Source organism: Manis pentadactyla, chromosome 18, assembly GCF_030020395.1.
Source record: "Manis pentadactyla isolate mManPen7 chromosome 18, mManPen7.hap1, whole genome shotgun sequence".
NCBI lineage: Eukaryota > Metazoa > Chordata > Mammalia > Pholidota > Manidae > Manis > Manis pentadactyla.
Window position 1 is genome coordinate 15,235,999 of NC_080036.1, and position 27,238 is coordinate 15,263,236.

Genomic DNA, 27,238 nt, shown 5'->3' on the forward strand with positions numbered 1-27,238 from the left:
CTGAAGCTCCCCTGGTTCCCAGCATCCTCAGCCCTAGTCCAGAGGCACAGCCAGGTGGCCAGGGTGGTGGCCAGCTGGGCGCTGAGCAGAGCGGCCCTGGGGAAGGGCCTCTGGGCACCTGCTCTGTCCTAAGCGCAGGACCCCCATCCTCAGGTCTGGGGCATGTTTGTAGCCTGTTTCCAGGCTTCTGTGTACATTAGTGAAAAGCTGTGTTACGTCCTGTGGACCCAAGCTGAGTACCCAAGGGAGTACAGGGAGGGCGGAGGGCATTGTTTCCAGGTCCCAGGCTGTGGACATCAAGATAGAATCCCAAGACCACAGGGCAGCGGGACCTGGAGTTCGTAGGGGAGGGCAGCTCCCTGACCCTGGAGCAGTAGCAAGGCTGGGCTGTCTTCCCCTTGTTTATCTGCAGCCAGCCCATCTCGGGGTGATCAGGAGTCACAACTCCTGCCTCCCTCAAACCTGGGGCCTGGGCCCCTGCTCCCAGCCACGCCTTGCTGTGTCCAGGGCCCCTGGCCGCAGGCCTCTGGCCTCTGGCCTCTGGCTCCTCCTCGTCTAAGTGTGTTGGTAGGCTTTCTGGAGGAGGAGGGGCTGCCGCGGGTGGAGGCAGGGAGCTGGGCTCAGGGCGGCTCCACTGTTTGCTGGCTGTGTAACTTAGGGTGTCACAGACCCTGGCTGTGCCCGATTTCCTGGTCATTAGGCCACTTTACTGGGTCATGTTAAAAGGTGAGCACAGGCTTGTAGCTCTGGTTACATGGCGACACAGTTTCTGGGGGTTTTACAGCTGCTGGTAACAGCCCTCCCAAGAGTGGAATTCAAAACCAGGCACGTGCCTGGGAGCCCGTCAGAGCCTTCCATAACCCACCGCTGTAGGTGCTCTTCCGGCTGCTGAGGGCTGGCTCAGAGGGGAACAGCAGCCAGTCCCTGTGGGAGGCGGGGAGCCCAGGGAGGGTCCTGGCCTGTGCAGAGTCCCTGCCATCTGGCCCGGCCCATCCCCCACCCCCGGTGGCTTGCCCAGGGTCTGACCTGGTCCCGGCAGAGGTTGGGCTACTTCCAGATTTGTTTTCATTTTCAATTCCCTTTATTGCTCAAACCACCTCAGGGCCACAGAAAACAAACCGTTATCCTCAGCTGACCTCAGATTCCTGGCCTCAATTGTTTGCCGTTTGCTAATTTTAGCTTCTGATCATTTCCACCCTTATCCTCCCCCCCAAAGGGAGACACAGACCAAGAATAGCTGCCAGGAAGGGGGGCTGCGTGTTTGTGGCCAGGGTTCCCACAGTGATCTGGCAGCACGTGTGGGCATGCCTCACTGGAGCCAGCCTTCCCCACCTCAGGTGGGTGGGCCGGGGGGCCCTCAGCAGATGGGGATGCCCCCAGGTTCCCTCTTTGCCAAGGACCGTGTACCCGTAGGGCACTAACATGCAGAAGAGAAGAGGGACTCTTCTTTGAGTCTGTTTCTCCTTTTAAACAGAAAGCAGGCCAGCTCTGGGAAGAACACCCCCATTGCCATGCCTAGCTTATAGACCCTTGGGAATCAGGACCTCCCCAGAGCTCCCAGACTCCAGGACCAAGTGGACACTCATAGTCTGGGGTCAGATGTGGTGCTTGGCTGTGGCAAGACCCGAGAGACCAGCGTCAGGCTGCAGGGCCTGTGTGGACAGACTGCAATGGCAAGTCTAGGACACTGGCCCAGGCCTGCAGGTGTTTCCCTGTCCATGGGAAGGCAGGCAGAGGAACAGCTGGCCAGACCCCAAATTGGGATGTGGGGAGCAGGCCTTGGGATAGCCAGAGGAGGGAAGAAATCCAGCGGGTAGAGTGGCCTCCAGGCTGGGCCTCAGCGTGGGGTTCTAGGCCACGGGCATACAGTTAAACCTCGGCCAAGAGGAGCACAAGAGGAGCAGCAGACCTTCAGCACCCCCTCCGCCCTAGCCTCAGTTGTTTTCGAGGAAACCCCAGACACCGTATCAGGTTGTCCATTAATGTTTCAGTGCTGCACACTTTTAAATGAAAGTCCAACATGTCTAATCCTAGAATAACATGAATAAAATGTGGCCTAAAGAAAGCCAAAGTCTGAAGTTACCCTGGACGATTGGTCAGAGTCAGGAAGGGGCATGGGTCTTCACCTGAGTCCCCTCTCACTGTCCCTAGTCTCACGTCAGAACTTTGTTGCCAGGTAGAAGGCACCCAGGAAGTAACCATCTGTCAGTGTTGAACTATTCTGGACAGGTAATCAAAAGCAACAATGTAAGCAATCAAAGGCAGTACTAGGATAGCCCGGGTAGGCAGGGAGGAGGCCGGGCTGCCCAGTGAGCTTTTCTCTCGCAGGAGGGCAGGAGGAGCAGGGCTGGTGTGCCGTCCACACCCCTGGCAGCACCTACAGCCTCACACCATTCCTGGAGTGGGGTGGCCAGGACAGCAGGGTGGTTCTCTAAGGGAAGTTTTGGCTGCTGAGAATGTTACCCTGTCCCATTTTATATACTATTTTAACAATTTTATTAGAGTAATGCACACTATAATAAATGTAGCCCAAAGACCAAATTGTCCTGCACATTTTATTATGTGCCCCAACATTCCTGGTCCCCCTCCCAAAGGCAGCCACTGTTGGCTTCTTCAACCGCCTTCTTGGTATTTCCTTCCTAGCTTTCCATCAGAAGGGGTTCTTCTCCATGTTTCGGCTGTAGCATCATCTGCTGACTTCCTGTGATGGCAGATGAGAGATGAGCTCCCTGTCACCCCCATCCTGCACTGTGACAGTGGGGTATTGGGTTAGGTCAGCATTAGTATTCAGAGACAGCGTTGAGTAAATGCCAGTTGCAGGGGACCCGGCTGCCACATGTGCTTGCTTTCCCTTAGACTGGAGAGTTACCCTTTTTGCCTGGTTCTCTCAGCGCTGTTGTCATTGACTCATCCCCACCTCCCCTGCCCATGTAGCATCTCCAGACTCTGACAGATCCAGACTGGTGGTCGCTGTGTCCTGAGGCCCCTCCCCACCACTTGGGCTGCATTTCCTCGAACCCACCCCTCTAGTTTTTAGCGGAGCCCAAAGGATGGTGTGGGAGGCAGTTTTTTTGAATATTCACGTGTCTGGAGTGTCTTGTTCCTGGTCTAGCACTTGGTTCACGTTGGCCTGGGTGTCAGGTCACAGGTCCCGTGTTTGCTCCGGAGTTTAGAGGGACTCGCCGCACTGTCTTGGGTCTCCAATGTTGCTGTCGAGAAGGCTGAAGCCATTCTGATTCCTGATTTCCTTCCCTGGAACTTTGGGCTGCAGTCTTTAGCCCAGGCTCCCGGGCTGAGCGGAGGCACGTGGGCCAGGCTTGGTTTCCTGCAGTGGGCCCCTTGGTGCAGCCTCGAGAGCCCTCAGAGTCTGGGGCCCACCCTTGCTCTTGCTCTGGGTGATGGCCACCTCTGTGTCTCTGAGGTCTCTGGGTTCTTCTATCTGGACTGGAATTGTTGGGCTGACCACTCCATTTTCATGCCTTTTGCCTCTTCTCATCCGTCTTTCCATCTTCCATCTGCTTTTGGAGGGACTTTCCCAGTGTTCTCTTCCAACTCTCAAAGTGAGATTCAGTCTCTGCCATATTCTCCTGCTTTGTCTTCACTTTCAGACTTGGGTTTGGGTCTCCTTTTTTTGAGGACCATCCAGTTGTGGCTTTACAGACTCATATCTTACCTCTGAGGTTGAGTGGCAGCTCTGGAAGTTTGCTTCACCCCACGTGGTGCAGTCCCTGCATCCTCTGGGCCTTCTGCTTGCTGATCTCTCTTGTCCACTGGCGTCAGAGGCTTTTCTTGGTGTCTGATGACACTTTGTGTCTGGGATGCTGCCCAGAGGCTGGGAGCTGGTTGGGGGTCCAGGTGCACAGGGGTCTCAGTGACTCTCTGTCCCTGCCTGGGGGTGTAGCCCTGCCCAGGGAGCCAGGCAGGGAGACTGCTGGACATGGCAACATGGTCTAGCAGGCTGTTCCTCAAGCCCCCGTCCAAGAAGCTGCCCTGCCCTGAACCCTGTCTGGGGTCCCTAGTCCTGGGCCCCCGCCTCTGCTGACCTGCTCAGACAGGAACTGGTCTTCGGCAAGTGCAGGAAAGGCAGCAGCCATATGTGAGGCAGAGAGGTCACCATGCTGTGTCCACCGCTTCTCTAATTAATGTTCAGGTGCCCCCTCTTTTAGCCCCACTGTACCCCCCAACCAGGCAGTCCTGGTCCTTTGCAGGGGTGGAGGTCATGTTTTACAGAGTAGTAAGAGCTGCTTCTTTGCTTTCTCTAACATCTTGCTAATTTCCAGCTTCCCAATGATTATCTCCTTTCACTTTGTCCTTTAAATCCTTTTCTTTCATTTTAAAGGGATCTGGGGATGGGAAGGTGGTGAGCTGCCATCTTTTTCCAAAGTGCCCACTTGGCATTTGGTCTAGGGTAGGAAGGTCTGGGTTGGGGTGAGAGTAACATGAGGCCCTCCCCTTGTCAGCGAGAGAAGCCCTTCCCAGCACAGGCTCTCAGCGCTGTGGTAGGCTGTGCTGTCCAGCCCCTAGTTAGCCAGTGGCCTCTTTTTGTTCCTGTCCAGTGATGTTATCCAGAAATTATACAGCCAGAGCTTCAGTGAGCAGTATTCTGGGAGCAGTAGCTCACGAGAAGACGTTTGTGCAGGGGAAGGAGAAAGGCTAACCCCGAGATTGGCAGGCTTTGGCTTGTTTTTCTCAGGTTACAGGTCCTGATGTGGGTATCCAGGACTGGTGTGCTGCTCCGGGGCACCACCTGGGACTCAGGCTCGTTGTCTCTTTCTCTTCAGTCATTGTTGGTATATGGATTTAGCCAGGCATTCCACCCCGTGACTGTATGACACCTACTGCTCCTACAAGATTGGAACATACTCCAGGCAGAAAGAAGGGCAAGGGCGAAGGGCAGAGGGAACACGCCCAGTGGCTTATGTAGAACTCAATGGCCAGAATCCATTCCCAAAACCAGTGACAGCTGAGGGGAGTCGGGAAGGGAGCATTCCTACCTGTGCTTTGCTGTTGGGAACTGAAGTCACGTTCTCCAGGAAGAGAAGACATGGAGCATGGTGCTGGGCCACATGCCCTAGTTGTCACTGCCACAATTGCTGGGTGGCTCCCATGTGTTTGTGCTCGAGGTGGGCAGTCATTCATCAGGGAAATGTCCAGTTGGCAAAGGTGACCACTGCGTGGGCCAGTGTCCCAAAGCATTTGAGGAGCCTCAGAAATCATTGACTTTCTCCAGCAACTGAGCTGTATTAACTATTTGCATTCTCTTGGAAGTACTGACTTATTCAGAAATGGGCTACATAGTCACCTCTGTAGTGATCCAAAATGTGAGTCAAATGGGTTTTCTATAATTCATTATCTGAACTACAGTCATCATGCCTTAGGCTTCTGAGGGCTGTTGTAGTTTCACAGACTCTCCTTGTTTTCCAGGACCTTGACAGTTTTGAAGGGTGGTAGCCAGGTAGTTGTAGAATGTCCCTCAGTTTGCACTTGCCTGATGTCTTTTTCGTGCATAGACTGGTTTTTGGCTTTTGGGGACTAGTACTGCACTGGCGAAGTGCCCTTCCTGTCCCTCACATCTCCCTTTGGTAAGTGGGAGGATGCTATCCACGTGACTTACCCCTGATGTTTATTTTGTTGCCTGAACGATCCAGGCTTGGCCAGGAACTCTGGTCAGGTTGACTTCTGCAGCCTTTTGCCCCCATCATTGGTTTTTTGTGTACTTCCTTACTTCCTGGCATCACAAGATGCTTCAGGCTTATCTTGTACTTTTCCTGCTGTAGTCCCAGGATCAGTCATTTCTCCTAAGGTCCCTGTTTCCTTTATTGGAAAATGGCATCTAGAAACCAAGGTCTCGGCGCTGGGTGTGTTCCTTGCTCCTGGAGTGTTGCTGCTTCAGACCCAGTGGACAGAGTTCATACATGTGTGTACCAGCCCATTTACACACACATGCCTTTAATCATCTCCTTGCCCCTCGGTATGCACATGGGACTGAACATGAGATCACACCAATGTTGACTCTGGGGCGGCCCCTCAGGAAGGGCACATTCTCACTCACCCCCTGCTGGTCTGTAACTTACCTCTCCCAGAGTGAGATACGGCTCCCCCCAGCTGCTGTGCAGTAGTCACCTGTTGGTTTAGCCACAGCATCCATGTGAAGCAGTTTCAGAATTGTTAACCCACATTCTCATGAGAAATGAGAGCATATTTAAGTATAGTTCCTTTTGTCTGTAATCTTTCAGTTTCTAGCCAAACCACCATTTTCCCAAATTCCTTAGGTCAGCTTCTTTTACCCACCCCCTCCTAAGAGGCCAGGTCTTACATTTGTCATCCAGTCAGAGACCCTAGCTTCCTTTACATGTTAAGTATTTGCATATGTTTAAGTGCATTCTGTGGTGCACAGTCCTGTAGGTTTTGACCCAAGTAGAGTCTGGTATCCACCACCCCAGGGACATGCAGAACAGTTCCATTACCCTAAAAATCCCCCTTGTGGTCAACTGTTCCCTGATCCCCAACCCCTGCCGTGTTTTCTGTCCTTACAGTTTTGCTCTTGACAGAATGTCATATGACAAGAGTCATACAATATATAGACTTTTGGGTCTAGCTTCTTTGACTTAGCAAAATGCATTTAAGGGTCATCCATTTTGTGTGTGAATCAATAGCTCCTTCCTTTTTATCACTGAATAGTACTCCATTGTGTGGATACACCACCATTTCACCTATAAAAAGTGCTTGCCTCCAGTTTTTGCTGAATGTGAATAAAGGTGCTATATTAAACATTTGCGGATGGGTTTTCAGTTCACTTGGTAAATGCCTAGGAGTGGGATTGCCTGGTTGTACAGTGACATTTCTAACCTCACAAGAAACTGCCAAACTCATTTAGTGTGGTGTCCTCTCCTCGTTTACTCTGCCTGTCTCTAATGACAAATGATATGGAGCATCTTTTCACCATAGATGTTTGCCATCTATATCTTCTTTGGCTGAGTTCACACTTTTTGTTCATTTTTAAAATCAGGTGTTTGCTTATTGCTGAGATTTGAGAGTTCTTTATTCTGGATCATTAATTGTGGATTCCAAACTCATGTCCTTGCTTTTCCTTATTTTTGGAGAAAATTGCTGTGAAAACCTATTGAAGCATCTGTCACTTCTGAGCTGTCAGCGCTGGGTGGACAGTATGTCTAAGATTCCCAGAGCAGGGTTGTTGATGGAGCTCTGGCTTCTGAAGCAGGGGAGTGTTTCCTTCAAGATTGCAAAGAAAAGGGGGGTAAGGGAGCTTGATGTGAGTCACTCCATTCAGCTCAGAGAAAGTGCTCCTGGAACAGAGAGGAAAAAAAATGGAAATGCCTGTTTTTTGGGCTCAGCTCACATGAGTCCACTCATAGCATTTGATTACCTTGAGAAAGGACCTTTGTATGTAGCAGTCCAAGATCTGGAAGCTTTTGGGGGGTGAGAGCCAATATACCTCCCCCTGCATGTCCCTTCAGGAGAAGCACACACACGAGTGCATGTGTGCGTGCGTGTGTGTGTGTGTGTGTGTGTGTGTGTGTGTGTGAAGGGGAGACAGAGAGAAAGTCCTGAGTGCCTTTGTCTGGGGTGGCTTCTGGCTGGCTACCTGCTGGCAGAAACCTTCGCTATTTTATTATTGCTGTTTTAAAGGGACCTTGGGAACGGAAATTTTCAAATGTGTTTTGTAACCCTTAGCAAAAGAAGGGGAAACGCCTTTATGAAATTCCTGGCATGTGGTCCTTTTGACCTTTCCAGGCACATGCACCCGTGCGTGTAAATGAATGCTGCTGTGCTCCGTCATCAGAGGCCAGAAGTGCTAGGTTCTGAGGAAGCAGGCCCAGTTAGTGGGCTGGAGTTTAGGTGACACTATTATTATTTTGCAGTAGACATTTGTGATATCTATACATATGTATCTACACATGTATGGCTGTATGTGCATACAACTTTGTGAGTTAACATACTACATTCCTTCCAACTGCATAAAGCAGTTCAATGGAAAGTATAGGAATGCAGAAAGGACAGTCTGAGTAAATTCTGCCTTCCCAAGATGACGGCTGTGTTTCCTTCCTGCATTCACGGCTCTGCGGCATATGCTTTGGGACAGTGGGCCTCAGCTGCTCAGGTGGTCCATTTTCTTGGTTGGTCCATGTGAATGGGAATGCATATTAAGTGGGCCCCTGTTTGGTGATTTATGAGGACATTAGAGACAGCTGGGCAGCTGCCATGTTCACCCTCCCCTTGTCCACTCACCCCACCCAACATGTGAAGCTTGGTTCCAGTGACTTTGGAGGTGACACAAGGAACTCTGAATCCTGCATGCCCCACCTTGGGGTCCTGGGGGAAGGAGGCAGGGTACATGACAGGACCTGCCCCAGGCAGCTTGTCCCAGCCTTCTCCAGCCCTCCCTTGGTATCAGGCAGCCTTGTGTCATAGAGTCCCCTGTAACACTGCTGAGGAAGGGGACATTCACCCCTGGGGCTTCTGGGAGGCTTTGTGGTGGGGAAGGTGGAGGTGCAGAATGGCATCTAGTTTTTCTTCCCGACTGGGGTCCCCAGGGTCCCCAAAAGACCTGTTCCAGACTGACTGGAGACTAGGTAGGGTGTGAGAAGGAAGGGATGGGCTCAAAGCCTGTGCCAGGGAAGGGGCTAGCCTGTGTCCCTTGAGCCTGAAAGACCCCCTGGGAGCCCCTCCTTCTCCACAGCAGTGTGGACTTCTTCTGGTGGGGAGGGGGCTGGGAGTGAGGGCGGCATGTGTGTAGACCAGGATGCACCTGGACGGAACGCAGGTTTGCTGAGGGGTGAGGCCTCCAGCTTGCTGCTCCAGTGACCTGTTCTCTGTGGTGGTTTTTTGAACAAAACAGTTTTCCCAAAACACTGGGTGTAAACTGTTCCAAGGGGCTGAAGCAACTGTGTGCCTGGTGACCTGGACTCCTGAAGGAGAGGCCTCGGGAGCTTTCCTGGGCTCTCCGGGGTCTGGAGCAGTTTCTCTGCAGTTTTGAACTGTTCTGGAAAAGGTAGGTCAGCTGCACCCCCATATCTGAGATGGATTTCATCTTGACACCCTCCTGTCTCTCAGGGTTTGTGGTGTCACATGAGCCTGCCTGTGTCAAAAGCAAAAGCTGCATACCTGCCAAGCTGTGTGTTTGCAGATGCCTGTGCCCAGATCGTATCACAACTGGAGTGACTGTAGCTGCGCTGGGTCCCCACTGGCAAGGCCCACCCAGGCGGCAGAGGGGAGAGGACCAAAGTGAGGAAATAAAGACTGGGGAGGGGGAGATGCCGGAAGAGGAAGTGGGGCAGATGGTTACCCAAGGCTCTGCAGAGGGGCCCCTCCCTTGCTTGCCCAGAGAGCCTGGTGTGCAGGGCAGGGCGGCTGGCAGTATGCACTGGCAGATGGCCGCAGGAAGGGAATCTGACCCGCTGCCTGCCCTCTCCCTGGGGCACTGGCTGAGCTGTCAGTGGTGGCGGGGGTGGCCTCAGGTTCGCTGAGGGCCTGTCCCTGTCAAGGAGCAGTTTGGCTTCTCTTGAGTGTCTGAGGACCTGCCCCAGCAGGCACCAGTGACTGGAGCACCCCTGGACATCACAGCCCAGCCAGCATGTAGAGTCTTTTCTGCAAGCACCCACCTCCAGCACACCTCACGCCCTGCCGTTTGCTCTCTTCTCTTTTCCTTTTCCTTTTTTTGGTACAAGAGAAAACCTTTCCCAGAAGCTTGCTCAGGTTCCCTAGTTGTGGCCTCCTCACCAGTCGCTGGCAGAGGGGACCGATTCTCCTGCCTTGAACTTGTAGTCTGAGTCCTGATAGCTGCACGAACTCCCCTAGATTGTGAGGGGAGGAAGGGCTGACGCCTGTCCCATCCACCCAGGCTGGTTCTCAACAGATAGTCATGTGAGGGTGGACAAAGCAATTTTTATGACAGGAGCATGGTATTCAGGAGCCTGGAGGGGCCTTGTACATGTAATTACAGCCCTGAGTCTGCTGCTGTTCAGACTCCTCCCCCTTGTCTTTTAAGTCAGGCCAGGTCTGTCAGACCGTTTATCAGGGAGTGCCCTCCAACAGAACAATTTGCAGTGTGACCCAGGGACTCTCGAGCTCTGGAGTCCTGCCCTGGGACACCTTCTAGAAAGGAAACCTATTTAAAGAGGAGCTTTTGGGGTAGTATTTGGATGTGCTGAGGAATATGCAAGGCCATGTGGACTGAATGGGTCTGCCCAGGAATGCACAGTGTTGTTCCTTTAATGCCTGTTTTTAGTATTATTTATGGTTAGCATTTCCTAGTTTGCTATGATTTAAAAAAATTTTTTTGAATAGTAATTACATTTGTGTGTTCAAAATCCTAGAGGATTAAATAGCTTTCTAAGGAAAATTCTCCCAACCCCACCCACCCTCTGGAGGACAGTTCTGTGTATACACATGACTGCACGTATGTGTATTCCCCGTTTAGTCTCCTGTGTCATGTGTCCTGCTCTGAAGCTTGCTTTCAGCACCCAGCAGTATCACTTAGCGATCTCCCATAGCAGTTCAGGAAGAGCTTGTACTGCTTCCTTTCCACAGTACTCGGGGTTCCATAATTTATTTTACGCACCTCCGTGTAAGGACGTGCGTTCTGAGGCTTTTGCTGCATTGAATAATCAGGCATATATCCCATTTTGTAGGCGTGCACGTGCGTTTGTGGAATAGGTTCCCAAAAGTTGGTTTGTGGGGTCAGAATTTTTGTAGGTATTGCCCAGTCACCCACCACAGAGGTTTTGACAAGCTGTCTTTCTGTCAGTGAAGTGTTCCCCCAGCCTCACTTCCCTGGTAGGTAAGCAGCTAGATTTCAGTGGGGTCTGGTTAGTGTTTGTCTCTCAGTGGGCAAGGCTAAGCATCTTTCAGATGTTTGAGTCATTGCATTTCCTTTTGATCACCTGTCTAGTGTAGCCTTTGCCATCTTCTGTTGGGCGTTGGTTTTTCCCTTTAATTCTGTGAGCTCTTCCTATGTTGGAGGCTAGTCCTTTGTGATAGATGAGCTGCACATATTTTTTTCTCAGTTTGTCATTTATCTTTTGCCTTTGCTTATGGTGACTTTGTCCATGGAGAAGTACCTTGTGCTTTTGTAATCAGGTTTATCGATCTTTTCATTTATGGCTTCTGGGCTTTGATTCATAGGAAGACCTTCTGTCCTTACATCATAAAGGGGAGTTCTCATGTTTTCTCCTTGAACATCTGTGGTTTCATTTTTCACATTTAAATCTTTAACCCATTTGGAATTTATCGTGGTGTGAAGCATGGACCTTACTTTCTTCCCAGATGCTACTTAGTTGTCCAAACACCTATTTTGGACTCGCCCCCACAACTCCATCTGAGATGTTACTTTATGCTAAACATGGGGTCCCACTGACTTTGAGTCTAGTTCCTGCATCTCTGCTCTGCCCCACTGGTCAGTTACCAGCTTATGGGATGGTATGTTGGATATCTGGTGGTCTGGTTCCCCTCCCACCATTGTTTTTTTTTTTCAGAGTTCTTTCTATTTGTTTATCTTCATGACTTTTAAAATCAAGTTATCCTATTCCAAAGCAAAGCAAAGCAACAATAATAAAAACGCCTATTTTAAAAATACACTTGGATCCATTGTAGAAGTGAGGAGACACACATGTCTACAAAAGGCATATTTTCTTGTTTCAGCAGCACCCCTGAGGCTGTATGTAACAGTCTCCAGCCCGGCGCCACCTCCCTTCATGTCCCGCCAGCTCTGGCATGTGCAAGAGTGAAAGGGAGCATGTGATCAGTAACACACGTGCACCCACAACAGCACCAGTCCAGAGCACCCTGGGCTGGGGCCAGGACCAGGGCCTGGGCGAGCCCTGCCTGGTATGGGGCTTCCACGTGCAACCAGTGGTTCTTGCCACGGTTGTTTGCTGCTAGCTTGCTCACACAAGCACTGCTCAGGAGCCCTACTGGCGATAACTGTGTATCTCCTATTAGCAGGTGTCTTCTCCCACTTAGCCTCACAGTGACTGAGCAACAGGCTGGAGGACACTCCCGGGGCTGTCAGTAAACGAATAGGAGCGCAGGAGTGGGGCCAGGGCAGCGCTGCTCAGTGCAGGGCTGCTTCCACGCAGAAAGCTCCTGCTGCTACAGCTGAGTCTTAGGGCAAGAGGGGTTCCTGCTGAGTGGCAGCTCTCTCTCCTCCTGGGCTTCACCCCCCTCACCTGTACCATGGTGGGTAAGAACTTCCATCCTGGACTTCCTGGGAGATGGGACATCTGCGTGTCACCTCCACATGAGTCTTTAAACCAGTATTTTCAGTGACCAGTAGAGCAGCGAAATGGCCTTCTAAATAAAGTAATGAAGCCTGTTCCCCACCACAGACAGGACGTTTTGCTGACCCCAAGGCTGCTGTGCGCCTGGGTTTCCTTGGAGGCTGGCCATTGATCAGCCCCAGTGGCTGACATCTGCCAAGCTGCCCCAGAGCAGGAGGGTGAGCGGGATTCCCTGGAGTGGAGAACATGGCAGTCTTGAGGCTGGAGCTGGACATGACTTCATGCCAGTGGCCACAGATCAGAGCTTCCTGCTGATGAATGACAGCCCGCTCACTGGTGGTGCATAGCCAGAGCCTGGGACCTGGGACCTGGGAGCAGGGAAAAGCTGTTTCTCTGTAGAGGTCCTCCCTGTGCCTCCCTCCGTCTGGTCAGCCCTGCCCCTCACCGTCCTCTCCCAGATACACATACCCATGTGGATTCCTTGTGCTTAGTGAGGTCTGGTCATGTGATCCTGGGCACCCTGGTGAATTGATAGATCCATCTGCCCTTCTCTCTAGGGCGCCCCTGGTCAGAGATGCATCCCCTCCCACCTCCCTCATATGACCGGGAGCTCAGCCAAGCTCCCCAGAGCCCTGGCTGGTGCAGCTAGCCAACGCTGAGAGGGGCCCACAGGAGGCCATGGGCACCAGCTGGCGGGGGGGCGCTCACTGCCCACAGGCAGAAAAAAACCCTAGTCTGCAGACACAGTTCTGGCCCCCACTAAGTGCAAGACACTAGGGAGACTGCAAAAAAGCCCCCTTCCCCCCACTGCCCACAAGACGCTTACAGAAAAGAACAGCCATGACGGTTCGGTTCGTGCAGGAGCTGTTGGAGCAGCAGGGACTCACTCACCTTTTGGGGGCTGGCAGTGTGGCCAGTGATGATAGCGCGATTGCGATAATTGGGAGCACGCCCTTTGGACAGGAGGGCAAAACGGGAGGGCATTTCACTGCAGCCCAAGGCTGAGCTGGGTCTGAGCTGGAACAGGCACAGTTCTGAGCCAGTGCAGGTGCGGCTGGTGGCAGGGACAGGGGCGGGGTCGCGGAGAGAGAGGAGAGCCCCTGCTCCCCGCCACTGGGCCCCTTGCGGCTTTGGGGAAGGGAACACACTGTCCCCACCCCTGCCTGGGGCTTGGGCAAGAGGAGTGTGTGGGACGCAGAGTACCCTGATAAGATGAGGCAATCGCTCTCGGCCGCCTCGCAGCGGTGCCAGGGAACATTTATATAACCCGTGCACCCTCCGTCGGGGCGCCCCCACCGCCCAGCACGTCCCTGTCCTGCGCCCACCAGTTACTCCCTGCCCTGCGTCCCATGCTCCCCCCAGGTCGGCTCTCTCAGGTTTGCCCACCCTGAGCAGGGCCTGGCCCCTCCCCCAGACCCTGAGTTCCCAAGCCCCCCACCACAGTGCTCCAGATCCTTCCCCAGCTTCTCTCCCCACTCCCAGTGCACCCAGCACCCCACGAAAATTAACCTCGGCTCCCTTCCTCTCCCTGCCTCCCCACAAGGCCCCTTACTATCTGGCCCACACCCCTCCCCCATGTCTCTAGTCTTGGGCCCTTGTAGCCCTCCCCTATTTTGAAAGTGAGGGTAGCTTGTGGAGTGGGCCCATCCCAGGCCCGGGGCACGCTGCAGGAGGGCCTAGTTCCAGGGTTCTGGGAGCTGGGGTCGGGTTTCCCTTCCTGAGAGGTACTGAGGCTGTCTCCTTGTCTCGTGCCCAGGAGGAGGCGGATGCAGAATTTACTCGAGTAGGAAGAAAACTCAGGTTTGTTTCATCCGTGGGCCGACTCGCCTGGGCCTGCTGGGCCCCCCGCCCTGCTCTGGGTGCACTCCCTGTCTCCCCGTCACCCACGCAGCCCAGCCGCACTGCCCTGCTGTCAGGCCCTACAAGAGCCAGTTTCAAAGTGAGGCCCAGGGACCACCTGTAGGTACCCAAGACCCTTTCAGGGGGGCATGAGGTCAAAGCTGCTTTCATAACAGTGACATTTTTATCTTTCATTCTCTCAGAAGAATACGGTGGAATATTCCAGAGGCTACATGATATGTGATGACATCATGCCTCTGACAGCTACTGAAATATGTGCTTGAGCTTAAATTTTTTTCAGGTTTAATTTCTGATATAAATATCAATGGGCATAACCCACATAATCCTCACTACAAGTGTGATAGGGCTGTCCTGGAGGACTCTGTCCCCTTGCCCAGGTTGCACTTCCCGGCCAATTTTCCGTTCTCCCGTCTGCTCCCCGTCAGCCTGCTGGGCGCCGCTCAGACACCAGCGCCCAGCCTGGCCAGCTCCAGTGTTGCCCCTTGCCAGCATGAATCATAACTTCAAAATGTTCTATCCGTCTGTCTGTGGACCCGCTTCTTGGTCGTCTCCCCTTCTGAAACTGGCTGGCAGAGGTGGAGAGAATGAAGCAGGGAGGACGCTGTCTGTCTGCGTCACGACCGTATCCCCAGGGCCAGGCATCGGGTTTGTGCTCAGTCAGTGTTGAGCGGCTGATGCCTAGATAGGCCAAGAGCTGTGTGCTGGCCGCTGGTGATGCCGGGCTTTCCCCAGTGTCTGCCCCTCCAGGCTGCCTGGCACCAGCCTTCCATCCTGCTGGGTGCTGCCGTCCACAGGTCCCAGTGTCACGGAGCCATCTGTAATACCTCAGGTGCCTCCCAGAGTTGCAAGCAGAAGGACTCTGAAAAGGACAAGTCCCCAGCAAGGGCCCAGGGCCTGTTAGGAAGCAAGGGTGAATCTGAATGTGGATTGGCCCCCTACCCCCCACCAGCGCCCCATATTTGAGAAGACCTAGTTGACAAGAATAATGGATAAAAGCAACAATAATAGGTAACATTTCAAGAGCGAGTGAGCATTTGGCATGTGCCAGGCACAGTGCCGACTGCCGGCTGTGTGCAGCCTGTGGAATCACCGTGTGGACCCCATCTGAGGATGGGCAGGACGTTTGTTTCCTGTGGCTGCTGTAACAAATGAGCACAAGCTGGCTGGCTTAAAAACTCTCACTGTTTTCGAGGGCAGAAGTCTGAAATGAAGATGTTGGCAGTGTCAGTTCCCTCTGGGGGTTCTGCGGGAGAATCTGTTTCATGTTTCTCTCCTAGCTTCTGGTGGCTGCCTACAGTCCTTAGAGTTCCTTGACTTAGACACGTTTCTCTCTCTCTAATCTCTTCCTCTGTCATCTCATGTCTTCTTCTCTATCTCCTTTTCCCTTTTTTTCTCTTCCAAGGTTACCACATCTCAAGATCTTTAATTATATCTGCAAAGACCCTTTTTCCACACAAGGCAGGCCAAATTCACAGGTTCCAGGGATCAGGATTTGGACTTGTCTTTTGGGGGCCATTGCTTACCTCACTACAGGCATTGAGGTACTTGTCTGAGCCCACACCATCAAAACACTGTGGGAATAGGGGCTGAGCTTCATCTTCCAGACTTGATGTACACTAAGCTCTTAAACTAGCACCTGTCCACAAAAAAGGAAACCAATTCTATTTAATGCCGGGCCTTCCCGAGCATTCAATGGCAGTGCGGCATGAGTCTCCTAGAGCGGAATAAGCATGCAGCACATCTCAGACTTTTTTGTTCACAAGATTTTTTTCCCCTAGAACCAGTTAACAGTTTATTCAGTTCTAACATTTCTTTGAACATGGTTTGGGAAATGTTGGGCTGGATAGGTAAAGAATTATATTAAAACATTCCTTTTTATTGTTATCAATGAAATAAATGCATATGATTTTTTTTAAGGGAAAATAACACAGAACTTAGACCAAAAAAATATCCTCTTCCCAATCCAGCCTCACTCAGGGACCAGCATGGCTCTGATTTTAGTTGTCTTGGTAGCTACTGCCATAAATTAACTGTATGATTTTATTACTGTTTCTTGATTTTTCAAATTTAAATACTATTATTTTCCTACCATGAAAGTTAAGAATTTACTTCATTCCTGTCCCTCCTCCCCACCTCTCCTAAATTGATAGATACATCATTATTTTAATTCTTTTGTTGATTATTCTTATAACTTTACCCTAAGTTAAGATTTCCTTTGACTCTGCATGTCTGTGTTACTGCCTTTCCCTTAAATTCATGTTCTCTACCAGGGACCATCAGTTAGTTGTATGGACTTTGTCTATGAAATTGATTATACACACTGACAATTATTGCTAGGGTTCACATGACCATGACTGTAGATTGCTTTTGTATGCCAGAGCCTGTCCTGGTATTATGTTCCCTTCTGGTGCCTCTTGAGATTTTTATGAAAGATAAATAATGTAACATGAAAATCCCCTAAAACAGAGCAGTGCTTGGCTTAGAGCTCTTTCTTGATTGCTCATAATGATGTAGCATTTTAGTTTTCTTCTAATTTAGACCACAGTTTTCTTACATGCCTTCAGTTTTTCCTGGAGTTTCTAATTGCCTCCTTTTTTCTTTTAAACAAAGACTATATGCTTTCACAGTGTTCATAAGTTTATTCATACTGTCTGGTGCATGGAACTCACTTACCTCTTAGAATCATGCCCCCTGTGAGTCCTGGCCCTCTGTTCCAGTAGCCACTATCCCCAACCCCCAGTGCCCCCAACCAGGTCTCTATCTCATTCTTGTCCTGAGATGCTCCTTCATCGTTCACTCAGTTCCTTGGCTTCTCAGTTTGTTAGTTTTTTTTTCTCATTTTTGCATGAGTGTGAGATGTAAACTTGGAAGGCCATACTACTCTGTCGTCTAGCATCCAGTGCAACTTATAAGAGGTCTGGTGTCTGGCCCAGCCTCATTCCCTCATGAATAACCTGGTGTTTGTTTCTTCCCTCTCTCTGTTAAATTTTGTGATGTCTTCTTTTTACCCAGTATTCTGACTTTGCAGAAGTTCTTGCAGCAGGAGTCTTTACTTATACCCTGTCCACCTCTGTGCCAACCCTTTCTACATTCGTTTCCAGTCTCCTCCTCTCTTTGAAAGATTCTGTTTTACTGCTGCTTTGGTAATTTCCTCTCCTCTATTTTTTCTGTCCTTTTTTTTTTTTTGCCTTTGGTAAATTCTGTTAGTGATATGTTGCAGCCCCAGGATTCCCTGTGACTCTGAAGGTTCCTGCTGTTTATAACTACCAAATAGGCTTGGAAAATGATGGTTTGTTCTCCTGCTTGATTTCAAATCCCACCACACACCCTTCCCCCCAAAAATAAAATCATTAAAGAGAACAAATGCAACGACATGCAGCCCACAGTTTCTGTATTACTAGGAGACAGAAAACACTGTGCCATTCACATATTTTTTAGAGCTGTTTTTTGTTCTATTTCTTTCTGGAATATTTCCTTGAGTATATTTACAGATTTCTATGGAATTTTCATTTGGGCAATGATACTTTCGGTTTCTAAACGCTATTTCTTGTTCTCGGAACTTCCTTTTTATGGTGTCCTCTTTGCTTTATGCATATAGTTTTGTCTGAAATCTCTCAGAGAATACTAATTAGGATTTTTAAGTTAACATTCTCTTCTGTTTCCTGGCTTCACTCTTTTTCCTTTGGAGTCAGTGGTTTTGTTGCTCTTGGCCTTTTTCCTTACATGCTGCTAGTTTTCCTTTGTGTGTCTGTTTATATTTAAAGCTGATGGGCTCATTTGGGGTGGGTGGTATGGATTTCCTCTGCTGGGCACAGGTGGGCCACCTTCAAGGACTCACTGTCTGCTTTAGGGCTGGAGTGGGGGAGGAAAGTGGAGAGGCAGGGCAGGAAGGGAGGGTGTGTGAAACCCCCAGTTTTAGAAGGGCTGCATTCTGGGGTTCCAGAACCCCCTATTGGTTCACCCTGAACAGTTAATATCATTTGTTTTTTTTGGTGGTTCAGTTTGCCTGGGTAAATGCTCGCCTGTCCCTTGCCCTGACAAAGGGATGGGAGGGCGGCAGCAGGGTCCTGACTGTAGCCGACCTTTGTTAACTCCCTCTCATGGGTGTTCTGAGCAGCCACCCTTGTCTGTTACTGTGCTGACGTCTGCAGGAGCCTATTGCAGCCTCTTGCTCTGCTGGCTGTTTCCGGTTGGCCAGGTTGGAACTTCTGTGAAAGTGGGAGCAGCAGAGTCTAGTGGGAGGCCTTGCGGTGAACCAGTCACCTAGGCTGTGGAAGGTGCCCAGTCTGACCACCTCATGTTATGGATGACACTGAGCTGGGTTGGAATGGTGACAGGGTGCTTGGGTTTAGAAATCTTCCCGTGGCCCTGCAAGGGTGTAGGGCTCTGGAGTTCAGCTCCTATGGGGACAGCTTGGGTGGCTGGACCCTCATAGGCCTATAAGCCCTCCTGGGCCCTTGACTCTTTCTTCCTGGCTCCCAGTATTAGGGCCTGAGGACAGGACTGTTCTCCCCACAGGCCAGGGACAGCTGGCCTATGTAAGCTGTTGGGTGGCATGCTCTGCCGTGTTCTTTGGGGTACAACTGCCAGGGCCCTTGGGCCCTGCTGCCACAGCACCTGAGTTGCTACCATTTCATCCTGGGAGATATCTGTTGCCATCCCCTGGTGCAGGCTGGAGGGCACTGACAGGGCACACCTCTGTCCTGACGGATTTGTGGCAGGGGCTGGTGGAGATGGGGCACAAAGGAGGAACTACAGCTAAGGGTGGGGGTGGCAAGGCTGAGGAAGAGCAGCTGTGGGGTTTTGGGGCCCCTCCCCAGGGTGGCGTGGATGGCAGGCCCAGCCCTCCGGAAGCCCATGGGCCGCACAGAGACTGACCCTCTCTCTGCCTTGTGCCCCCCAGGTGAGAGGCCCTTTGCCTGCAGCTGGCAGGACTGCAACAAGAAGTTCGCGCGCTCGGACGAGCTGGCACGGCACTACCGCACGCACACGGGCGAGAAGAAGTTCAGCTGCCCCATCTGCGAGAAGCGCTTCATGCGCAGCGACCACCTGACCAAGCACGCACGCCGCCATGCCAACTTCCATCCAGGCATGCTGCAGCGGCGTAGCGGGGGCTCGCGGACCGGCTCCCTCAGCGACTACAGCCGCTCCGATGCCAGCAGCCCCACCATCAGCCCGGCCAGCTCGCCCTGAGCCCGCCTGGCCGCCGCGGGGCAGCCCCGTAGCACAGCCCCACCAGCCTGTCCGCGGGCCTGGCTGCCGCCGCTGTCCGGTGCCCCAGGCCGAGGACCCCTCCCATACCACAGCCATGAGCAGATGCTCTCACGTACTCTAGTGATTCTGTGTCTTCTCCTTTTGTACTAAGAAGAGAGAACTTGGTCAACAACAAAGCCCCAATTTTCTTCACCTCAGGTGTCAAAGTAAATTTGTAAAAAAACAAAAAATTTTCAAAAAACACCATCCACAAATTGCACAATAGACATAGTCACGAAGGTGAGATTCAGCGGTGTTGAACCCCCCCCTTTCTCAGGGATGGACATCTTCCACGAGGTCAGTGAGGACACCCCCTTCCTGCCGCCTTACTCTGTACATAGATTTGCACTCTGGAGTTTTCTGTTAGGTTGGGAACACACTGGCGATGGAGCAGGCGAAGCAGTGCAGGTGGAGCTCAGCGTCCGGCCTGCAGGTCAGTCCGTTGGTCCAGCTGGAGCAGGCGGGCTCACTGACATTTGTGCTTCCGGGGCAGATTCCTGAGCAAGGGGCCCCACGTCTCCCCCCTCCTGCCCACCCACCCAGCCTCCAGCCTCTGCTCCCAAGGGCCCCACTGGGCCCAGTACATGAATGGTTCAGAGGGATGCCTTAAGCTGTGCTGGGCAAAAGAAGCACCGCACCTGGAGACACTGCAGAGGCCCCTGCCCTTCGTGGGGCTCTGTGCGTCTCTCTCTCTCTGCCTCCAGGAGCCCTTCTTGGGGGCCTCTTGGAGCACTGGAAGGAGACGCAAGCCCCAGGTGGGCAGACCACTGCACCATCGGTCATCCACCGTGACAGCCTGGGCCATGAGGTACATGCCCCACACGGGGATGACTGCTCACTCTGTGTCCCTGCAGAAGACACACAGGGACCTTTCACTTTGCCGTGTTCCCTGGCCAGAAAATAGAGCCTGGAAATCTGGTCATCTACAAAGATGTCTGATAGTGTTGGTGCACCCGGATCCCTTGTTCCCAGGATCGGCCCTGCTACCAGGAGCCCTTTGTTTGAAACAGTGGGTAAGGTGGTTAGGCTGCCTTCCAGAGGCCCTGTGTGTGTGCCTCGCAGAGACCATTCTGTAGCAAGAGACCGGAACATTGTGACTTGGAACTTTTTTGGGAGAGGTGAAGCGATGTTACGGGAAATGCTGTTGGAGCACGTGCATTCTGTTTCCTCCCCAGGGAATAGCAGAGAAACATTGTGGGAAACTCTCTCAGACCCACCGTGCTCCCAGCTCAGCATTAGCAGACCTCCAGCTTCTCTGCAAGCTCTGTATCCGCCAGACTCCTCCCTCTCCCTCCATTTCTCCCCTCTGCCCGGGAGGCACCGGCCCACAGCCTGCCTGAGACACATTAGGGCTCGGAGGCCCTGTTGCCAGCCTTCTCCTGCTTGGAGAGGAGGAGCAGAGAGCTGGGCTCCTCTGCAGACAGTTGGGGTTCCAGTCCCATGCTGCTGCCCAGGCACTGCCCTTCCCTTAATCCTGAGAGTTGGGGCCTGTAAATACAAGCCCCTAGGACAGAGAGAGAGAGAGAGTGTGTGTGTGTGTGTTGGGGCAGGGGTGTGGGTGTATGGGTTTAGGGCAGACTTAGGGTATCTTGCAGAGACCTCTGCTCATTTTGATGAGGAGGAACGATCCATGGGACCTTGGAGGGCCACACATTGGCTTCCTGGGCCCAGAGTGCCTTGGTTGTGGCCATCCTGCTTCCATCTGCACCCTAACACAGCATGGGGTGTAGCACAGAGAAACTCAGAGACCTGGACCTGGCTGTGCTCACAGCCCTTGGCTGATGGGTGCCCTTTGTCCGTAGTGACCCCGAGGGTGGCACTCTGCTGTCTGCAACCCTCCAGGTGCCCATTTCTGACTAAACTGTGTGTCGGATGGGATTGGCCAGTGGCTGGGTGGTGGCTTCTGAGTAGCATGAGCAGTGTCAGTTGGACAATAGTTTTGTTCTTGCTGTGGGAAGAGCCATGTGGGAACAGTGCAGGGTGGGTGGCCTCCATCCTGGCCAGGCACAGGGCTGGCTGTCCTGGCCACTGGGCTCCATCTGGGCTGTGTGACAGCCCTGCTTGCATTTGGTCTGGGGAAGAGAGTGGAATACGCTATAGAGACCTGGACAGGAGAGGGCCCCAGGTGCTTGGAGTGGAAGCTCTTCATGCCAGTTCCAAAGTCAGGCCCAGAAGGGCCCTCAGAGGTCCCTCCCAAAGCTGTTAATGTGTAAGGTGCAGAAAGCCACACTCTGAACACATTTCATGTCTCAGGAACTCACATTCCAGATTCAGGAATTTTATTCCAAAGTCCTTTGGTGTGCACGCTGTCCACCGGGCCCCGAAGGCAGGGAGAGGGAGCGGCGTGTCTCTCAGAGGCCGCACGGTGCCGTCCCCTGGAGGAGCCGGGCGTCTCCTTGTGATCTGCCCACGGGGTCTCAAAGGAGAGTTTCTAACCCCGTGTCTATCTGCACGTGAGAAGGGGAAAAAGGACTCTAAACCCAGTCATCTGGAATAAAAGAAGAGCTGGTTTGTTTTAGAGGCAGGGTGGGGGGTGGGGGAGGGAAAGCGGGCATTTGCTGTTTCCAAAGAGAGCACTTAATTTAATTTTTCCTCTAAATGACCCAGGGCTGTTCTGTCAGATAGATGGAAGGTAACATTGCCTTAAACAGAAATATGCAGGCATAGGCTATTTTTGGCAAATGAGCATGTCTTCATTCCCAAAGTGGTTCTTGCCTAATGGCAGGGTGCAGTCCTGTTGCCATGGTCCTGGCTTGCGAGATGGGATGCTGCCCTTCTGACTTAGGGCACCTGGAGGGAGTGCCTGCCTGGCACTCCTGGGCATTGACCTGCGGCTCTGGCAGCAGACCGTCTTGACTCACCTCATCTCATATAGGGCAGGAAGGATTCGTGAATCTCCGGCAAGGCTCCAATGGGCTCTCACTAGCATCTCATCATCATGGAATGTGGAATGCCTGTAAAAGACGGTGGTGGGCCTGGGAAAGGTGCCTCCCCACCGGCACCCACCGAAAGTAGTTACAAGAGGAGGGTGCTCCTGAAACAGCCTGCATTTTCTTCTAAGATGTAGAATGTCTTCCCAGCCTGGGTCTCTTTCAGGGTCTTTCATTTTTCTGGTTTATGGCCATGCTTGCTGGCTTCCGTGTGATTGAGGAACCCATAGGACTTGTAAAAGAAGGGTGAAAACTCACACCTTGGTTTGTGGCAGACTCCAGTTCTTGCAGGCCAAGGGGACAAAGATCTCAAAATGAAGGTTGCTTGTGAAGGTAGAGTTTCCCTTCAAAAAGGCCCAAAAGTGATCCTGGATTCAACCATCAGGGGGCTCATGTCCCAAACAAGAAAAGCCCTCTCATCAGCCGTATTAGGGGACCAGTTGTCAGCTCCCCTGCATGCCTATGGAATCCTACAGCCACCCAGACAGACACAAATGGACGCAGCTCTTTCCACAAAGGGCCAGGGATCCTCTCCTGTTGGGTTCTATGTAAGAATGGGCAGTGATAACCTTGATGGAAATGTGGCCCTAGAGGTGTCCTACCTGCATCTCCACCCATGGCATTCAGGGTGCAGGACACCCACCTTTATTCTGAGGCCATGCAGCCGGACAGGTGCAGGGTTCGCCACGGTGCAACCTCCAGGTGCAGACAGCAGCACTGGGGTCCCCAGGTCTCACCGTGCCCCAGGTCAGAGTGCAAACCAGTGAAGGGTGGTTCAGAGGTGGGACAGACCACAGGTGGCCCCCAGCCTGCTAGCTGGGAAATGTGGAGAAGGCTGGTGGCCTTCTGTGGTCCCAAGTGGAAGTGTGGCAGAACTGGGGTCTCCATTCAAGCCTTCTCCTGCCCAGCCCCGAGTCTCCAGAAGACCCAGCCTCCTTTCCGGCCAGAAGCAGGTGCTAAGGCTGGCTGCAGAGGGCCACACCCCTCCCCGGGGACCTCCTTGTCAGTCTCAGTGAGCAGGAGGGCCTGCTAACGAGAAACGTGATCTGAGCAATGGCTTCCCCTTGTTTCTTGGCTCCTAGTTTTGGCTGTTTACAAGGCTACCTGATTATTTTGACTGCTGACAGCTATCACTGATTTTTTTTTTAACTCATTTTTTAAAAGTTGCACAAAGACAGTGCTAGAAGACTTAAAGGGTCTGATGTTACCTGTCACATCTCAACCAGTAAGAAATGATCTGTAGGTCATGCGCATCTTTTGCTATCCAAAGATTCCATATACGATTTTGGTGACCATATTTTCCAAAGCTAAAATCAAGGATATGGGCTGACTTCCTGGATTTAGGATCTCTCTGGGAAGAGAAGGGCTAACTCCAATTACTGATTTTTCTGATGTTTTCTGATTCCAAGGCTAGGTTTCAAAGCTTTTTCCCAGACACATTCCAGAGAATTTTGTTTCAGAATATGGATGCACAATCCAGCTTACTACTGATTGATGCCTGGACATTATTTAGGAAGACACTCTTCCCCACACTGTCTTGTCTTTCATCGGAAGAGTTGGGTTTGGTGGGAGGCATGAGCTCTGGGCCCACTAGGGCAGAGGGGCCACACTTGGTTTCTACTGATCCCCCTACAGCGAGGTCGGACTTGGGATGTGGCCACCTGGCCCTGCCCAGCCCCTCCCCTTGTCACACAGCTTTAATACCTTACTACTTTTATTTAAAGATGAACAGGATGGGAGAGAGGGGGTGTCCCCTGCTCCCATGTCATACATTCCCTGTGGGGACACAGGAAGCATATGGAGGGCATGGGGTAAAGCATAGGAGCAGCTTTCTCCCAGGGTTCAGGGGCATCTTCCTAGTGACATGTTGACAGGCTGCCGCACACATTCATTTGGGAGCCAAGCATGTGAGCTGAATACCTGCAAGATAACTACAGGCCAGGCTGAAAGCTGGCCCTCCCTCTCCAGCTGTACCAGGCCAGACTCCTCCCAGACTGCCCTACACATGGGGTAAGGGGGCCACTTCCCAGCATGGCTCAGACACCGCTTGGGGGTCTGGGTGGGGGCTATGCCCAGGTGCGTGAGATACCTCACTTCCTGGCTTCACCTTGGAGGGTCCCATGTGCCGAGTGCTACAGACCCTGAGGGCCTGAGGACTTGGGCGTAAGGTCTGAACAGCTATGCACTGTCAGGCGAGGGGCTTGGTGCCGCTCCCATGTGCCTGAGAATTGCTGGTGGGGGTGTGCTGGGTGCATGCCTTGGCCACTCCTAGACTCACACAGATGACCCCTTCCCTGTTCAAAGCCATTGATGGAGCTTCTCTGGACTCGTTTGCCAAAATCCCAAGGCAGAACCCAAGGGTCCAAGACCATTTCCATGGAGCACACATTTTCCTGTTCTGTAGGAATTTTTGTTTTTTTAACCAGCACCACACCACGCTTCCGAAAGCTGTGTTTCATCTCTCCTGGATCACTACAGTGAAGTATTACAGTCGTACAGTTCCCAATCTGGCCTTGGCTTGCTCGGACAAAACTTTGTATGTATTTTGTATGACATAGATTCTATATTGTAATGATGTCCTATGCAAAAAGAAAAAAAAAATTGTAAATTTTGTTTTAACGTGTATGCATGTTTAGTGACGTTTACATTTTGAAATAAAATTTATGATTCATTATTTTATTTGCCAGAACTGGTTCCTGGGAAGGGCATGCCTTGGAGAGGCTCTGGTGTGGGGGGAAGGGAACTGCAAGCCAGTCGGCTGTCTGTAATTGGCTGAGGGGGCCTCACACAGGGTGGAAGGCTTTGCAGAGAGTGGGTGCCCATGTGGCTGTCCCTGTCCTCCTACCTGGGCCCACCTCAACTTGTCACATTCCCTCCCTCAACCCATCCCCTGCTCACCCGAATAAAGCTCAACTTCATAATTCCATCCCTAAGTGCACTGAGGAGAAAGGACCTTGGGGAGGCAGTGATGACAGGTTCCTGAGCAGGATAACTGTCCCTAAAACTCCCCATAAATACCTGAACTTCCTCTCCCAGGGCAGCAGCCACGTCTCTCAACCCTGGTTGGCCTCCGAAGTTCTGAAAGTCTATCGGCCCGCACTCGCTCATCCGGACGCCTGCGCCTCTTGCCCCTCTGACCAGATTCCACAGAACTGCCACTGAAGTCCCCGAGGTTGGCCCTGGGACCTGACCTTGAAGCATGTGGCCGCAAGGACCAGGCCAGCATTGCAGGGACAGGGCCGGGAACCCTGTGGTCTGGGTAACAGAACAGTGCATGTTGATACCAGCACTTTAGTCTCCTGGGATCATTAACCACCCCTGGCTGCCCCCACCCTGTCCCAAACAGGGTATTTCCAAATCAGGCGATGTAAAAGCTGCAGCTGAGGAGGTGGGTGATGGGTCTGGCCTGAGGCCTGCACCCCCAGAGTGTGGAGGGAAGGTGCCACCCCACCTCGCAGTCCCCTTCCAGGAACAATCCCAGGCCCACATCCGGGACTGTGAATGACTCTTAACAGCCACTGTTGACAGTGAGACAGGGACTGTGGATGTAGTCAGAGTAGAGTGAGGGCCTCCGGAGGGGGCAGGGCGGGATATTTGCAGTCAGAGCAATGTAACTACATGCAAGGAAACCCCCCTGCTAAAACTCTATGTTAAACATTGAGCTCTAGAATTATTCTTCAGTGAAATCAGTTAATGTTCCCCAGATAAAGAAGAGTAGCACATGTTTTATTATGCTAACCATTTATAATCATGTGTAAGGTTCACTTTAGCATACTAAAAGGCCCAGGCCTCTGTGCTGTCTTTCCTCCAGATCTGATGAAGTGATTTTGCAAACTGGGCAACTAATTTAGCAAGTAAGCCCAGGCATAAACAACACAGTAAAAGGCAGGAAGGATTCCACCTTAAAGATAAGATTGCCTTTTAATACCCAAGAAGTTAAGACGTTAGAAATTCTTAACTTACTCTTTAGCAAACAATACCTCGGCCCACCTTGGGGGCTGAGCAGGTGCCCTTGTTTCACATGCTCCCAGACCAAGATGCTGGTGTCTCAGGGAGAAATCATCAGAGGAAGTTACTTGTGTTAATTCTAAATATTCAGGGACCACTTAACAAGTCCACATCCCTAAGTTTTTTGCATGTTCTCGAAAAATCCTCAGCTGTCTATAAAACCCCCTAGACAACGCACCACTACGGACTCTCTTGTCCCCTCCTGGTGTGAGCCGGGAGCTCTGTCCTTTCACTGTCGCTCTAAATAAAAGCCTGTACCTCGCTCTCCTACCTTGACTGTTTGTGAAGCTCATTCTTCGGCTCCGCAAACAACTCTGCAAACAAGAACCCCGGCATCAGTAGGGTAAATAAATACCTCAAAGAAATGTAAGAGCAATAATGACAAAAGCCATTGCAATTGATCAAAGACAGTTTTTCCTAAAGCTCAGTCTACCCAAGGCATTTCCTGATAAAGGCTGCTTTCTGCATCAGAGTAGAAGGGGGTGTGAAATGAATGCATCCAACCACATACTGAGCTGTAATGAAAACAAATGCACCGTTTTCAAACAAAAGGGATTTTGGAGCCAAGATATTTGGAGCCCAGTGTCCGTGGACCATTTCGCCGGGGCAGCAGTTGTTCTGCCTTCTCAGGAGACAGTTCTTTTGAGCTCAGGAAGGAACTCTCCGGGTCACAGCAAGGCGGATGGATCCGCTTCTGTAAATAGTTGTGTGTTGAGAGTTGCCCTAATGCTTTAAAAATATTGTTGGGGAAGAAAAAGCAGCCCTCGCTTGTGACGTTGCTGTGAAAGTTTTCAAGAAGCTGGCAGGTTCCTGCTGGGCTTCCCTTCCAGACCATGGGAGCCTGGTATGCAGGGAACCCCCATCTCAGGGACAAGAGGTCTCCTGAGACCTTGAGAGTCTCTCCCCAGTCGTGTAGAAGGAAAATACTCAAGCAACAGGTTTTTCCGG

The 27,238-nt window shown here is 51.9% G+C and overlaps 1 protein-coding gene and 1 long non-coding RNA gene across 3 annotated transcripts in view; one reads left to right on the forward strand and one right to left on the reverse strand.

Annotated features, from left to right (window-relative positions):
* Positions 1-20,320, forward strand: part of KLF13 (KLF transcription factor 13) — a 41,816-nt gene extending 21,496 nt beyond the window's left edge. The window contains exon 2 of the mRNA XM_036878734.2: positions 19,003-20,320. Coding sequence (XP_036734629.2) covers positions 19,003-19,292 — 290 coding nt within the window. The 3' untranslated portion in view covers positions 19,293-20,320. The remainder of the gene's footprint in view (positions 1-19,002) is intronic.
* LOC118908806 (uncharacterized) lies at positions 1,880-14,746 on the reverse strand. 2 transcript variants are annotated; one of them, XR_005023361.2, is made up of 3 exons: positions 13,131-13,657; positions 10,583-12,547; positions 1,880-7,304 (listed from the first exon to the last, which is right to left on the reverse strand). It is a non-coding gene; the product is annotated as an uncharacterized LOC118908806 (long non-coding RNA). The 2 variants fall into 2 exon arrangements; XR_008994697.1 differs by lacking the exon at positions 1,880-7,304 and having other exon boundaries at positions 11,608-12,547; positions 13,131-14,746.
* Positions 20,321-27,238: the final 6,918 nt, after the last annotated feature.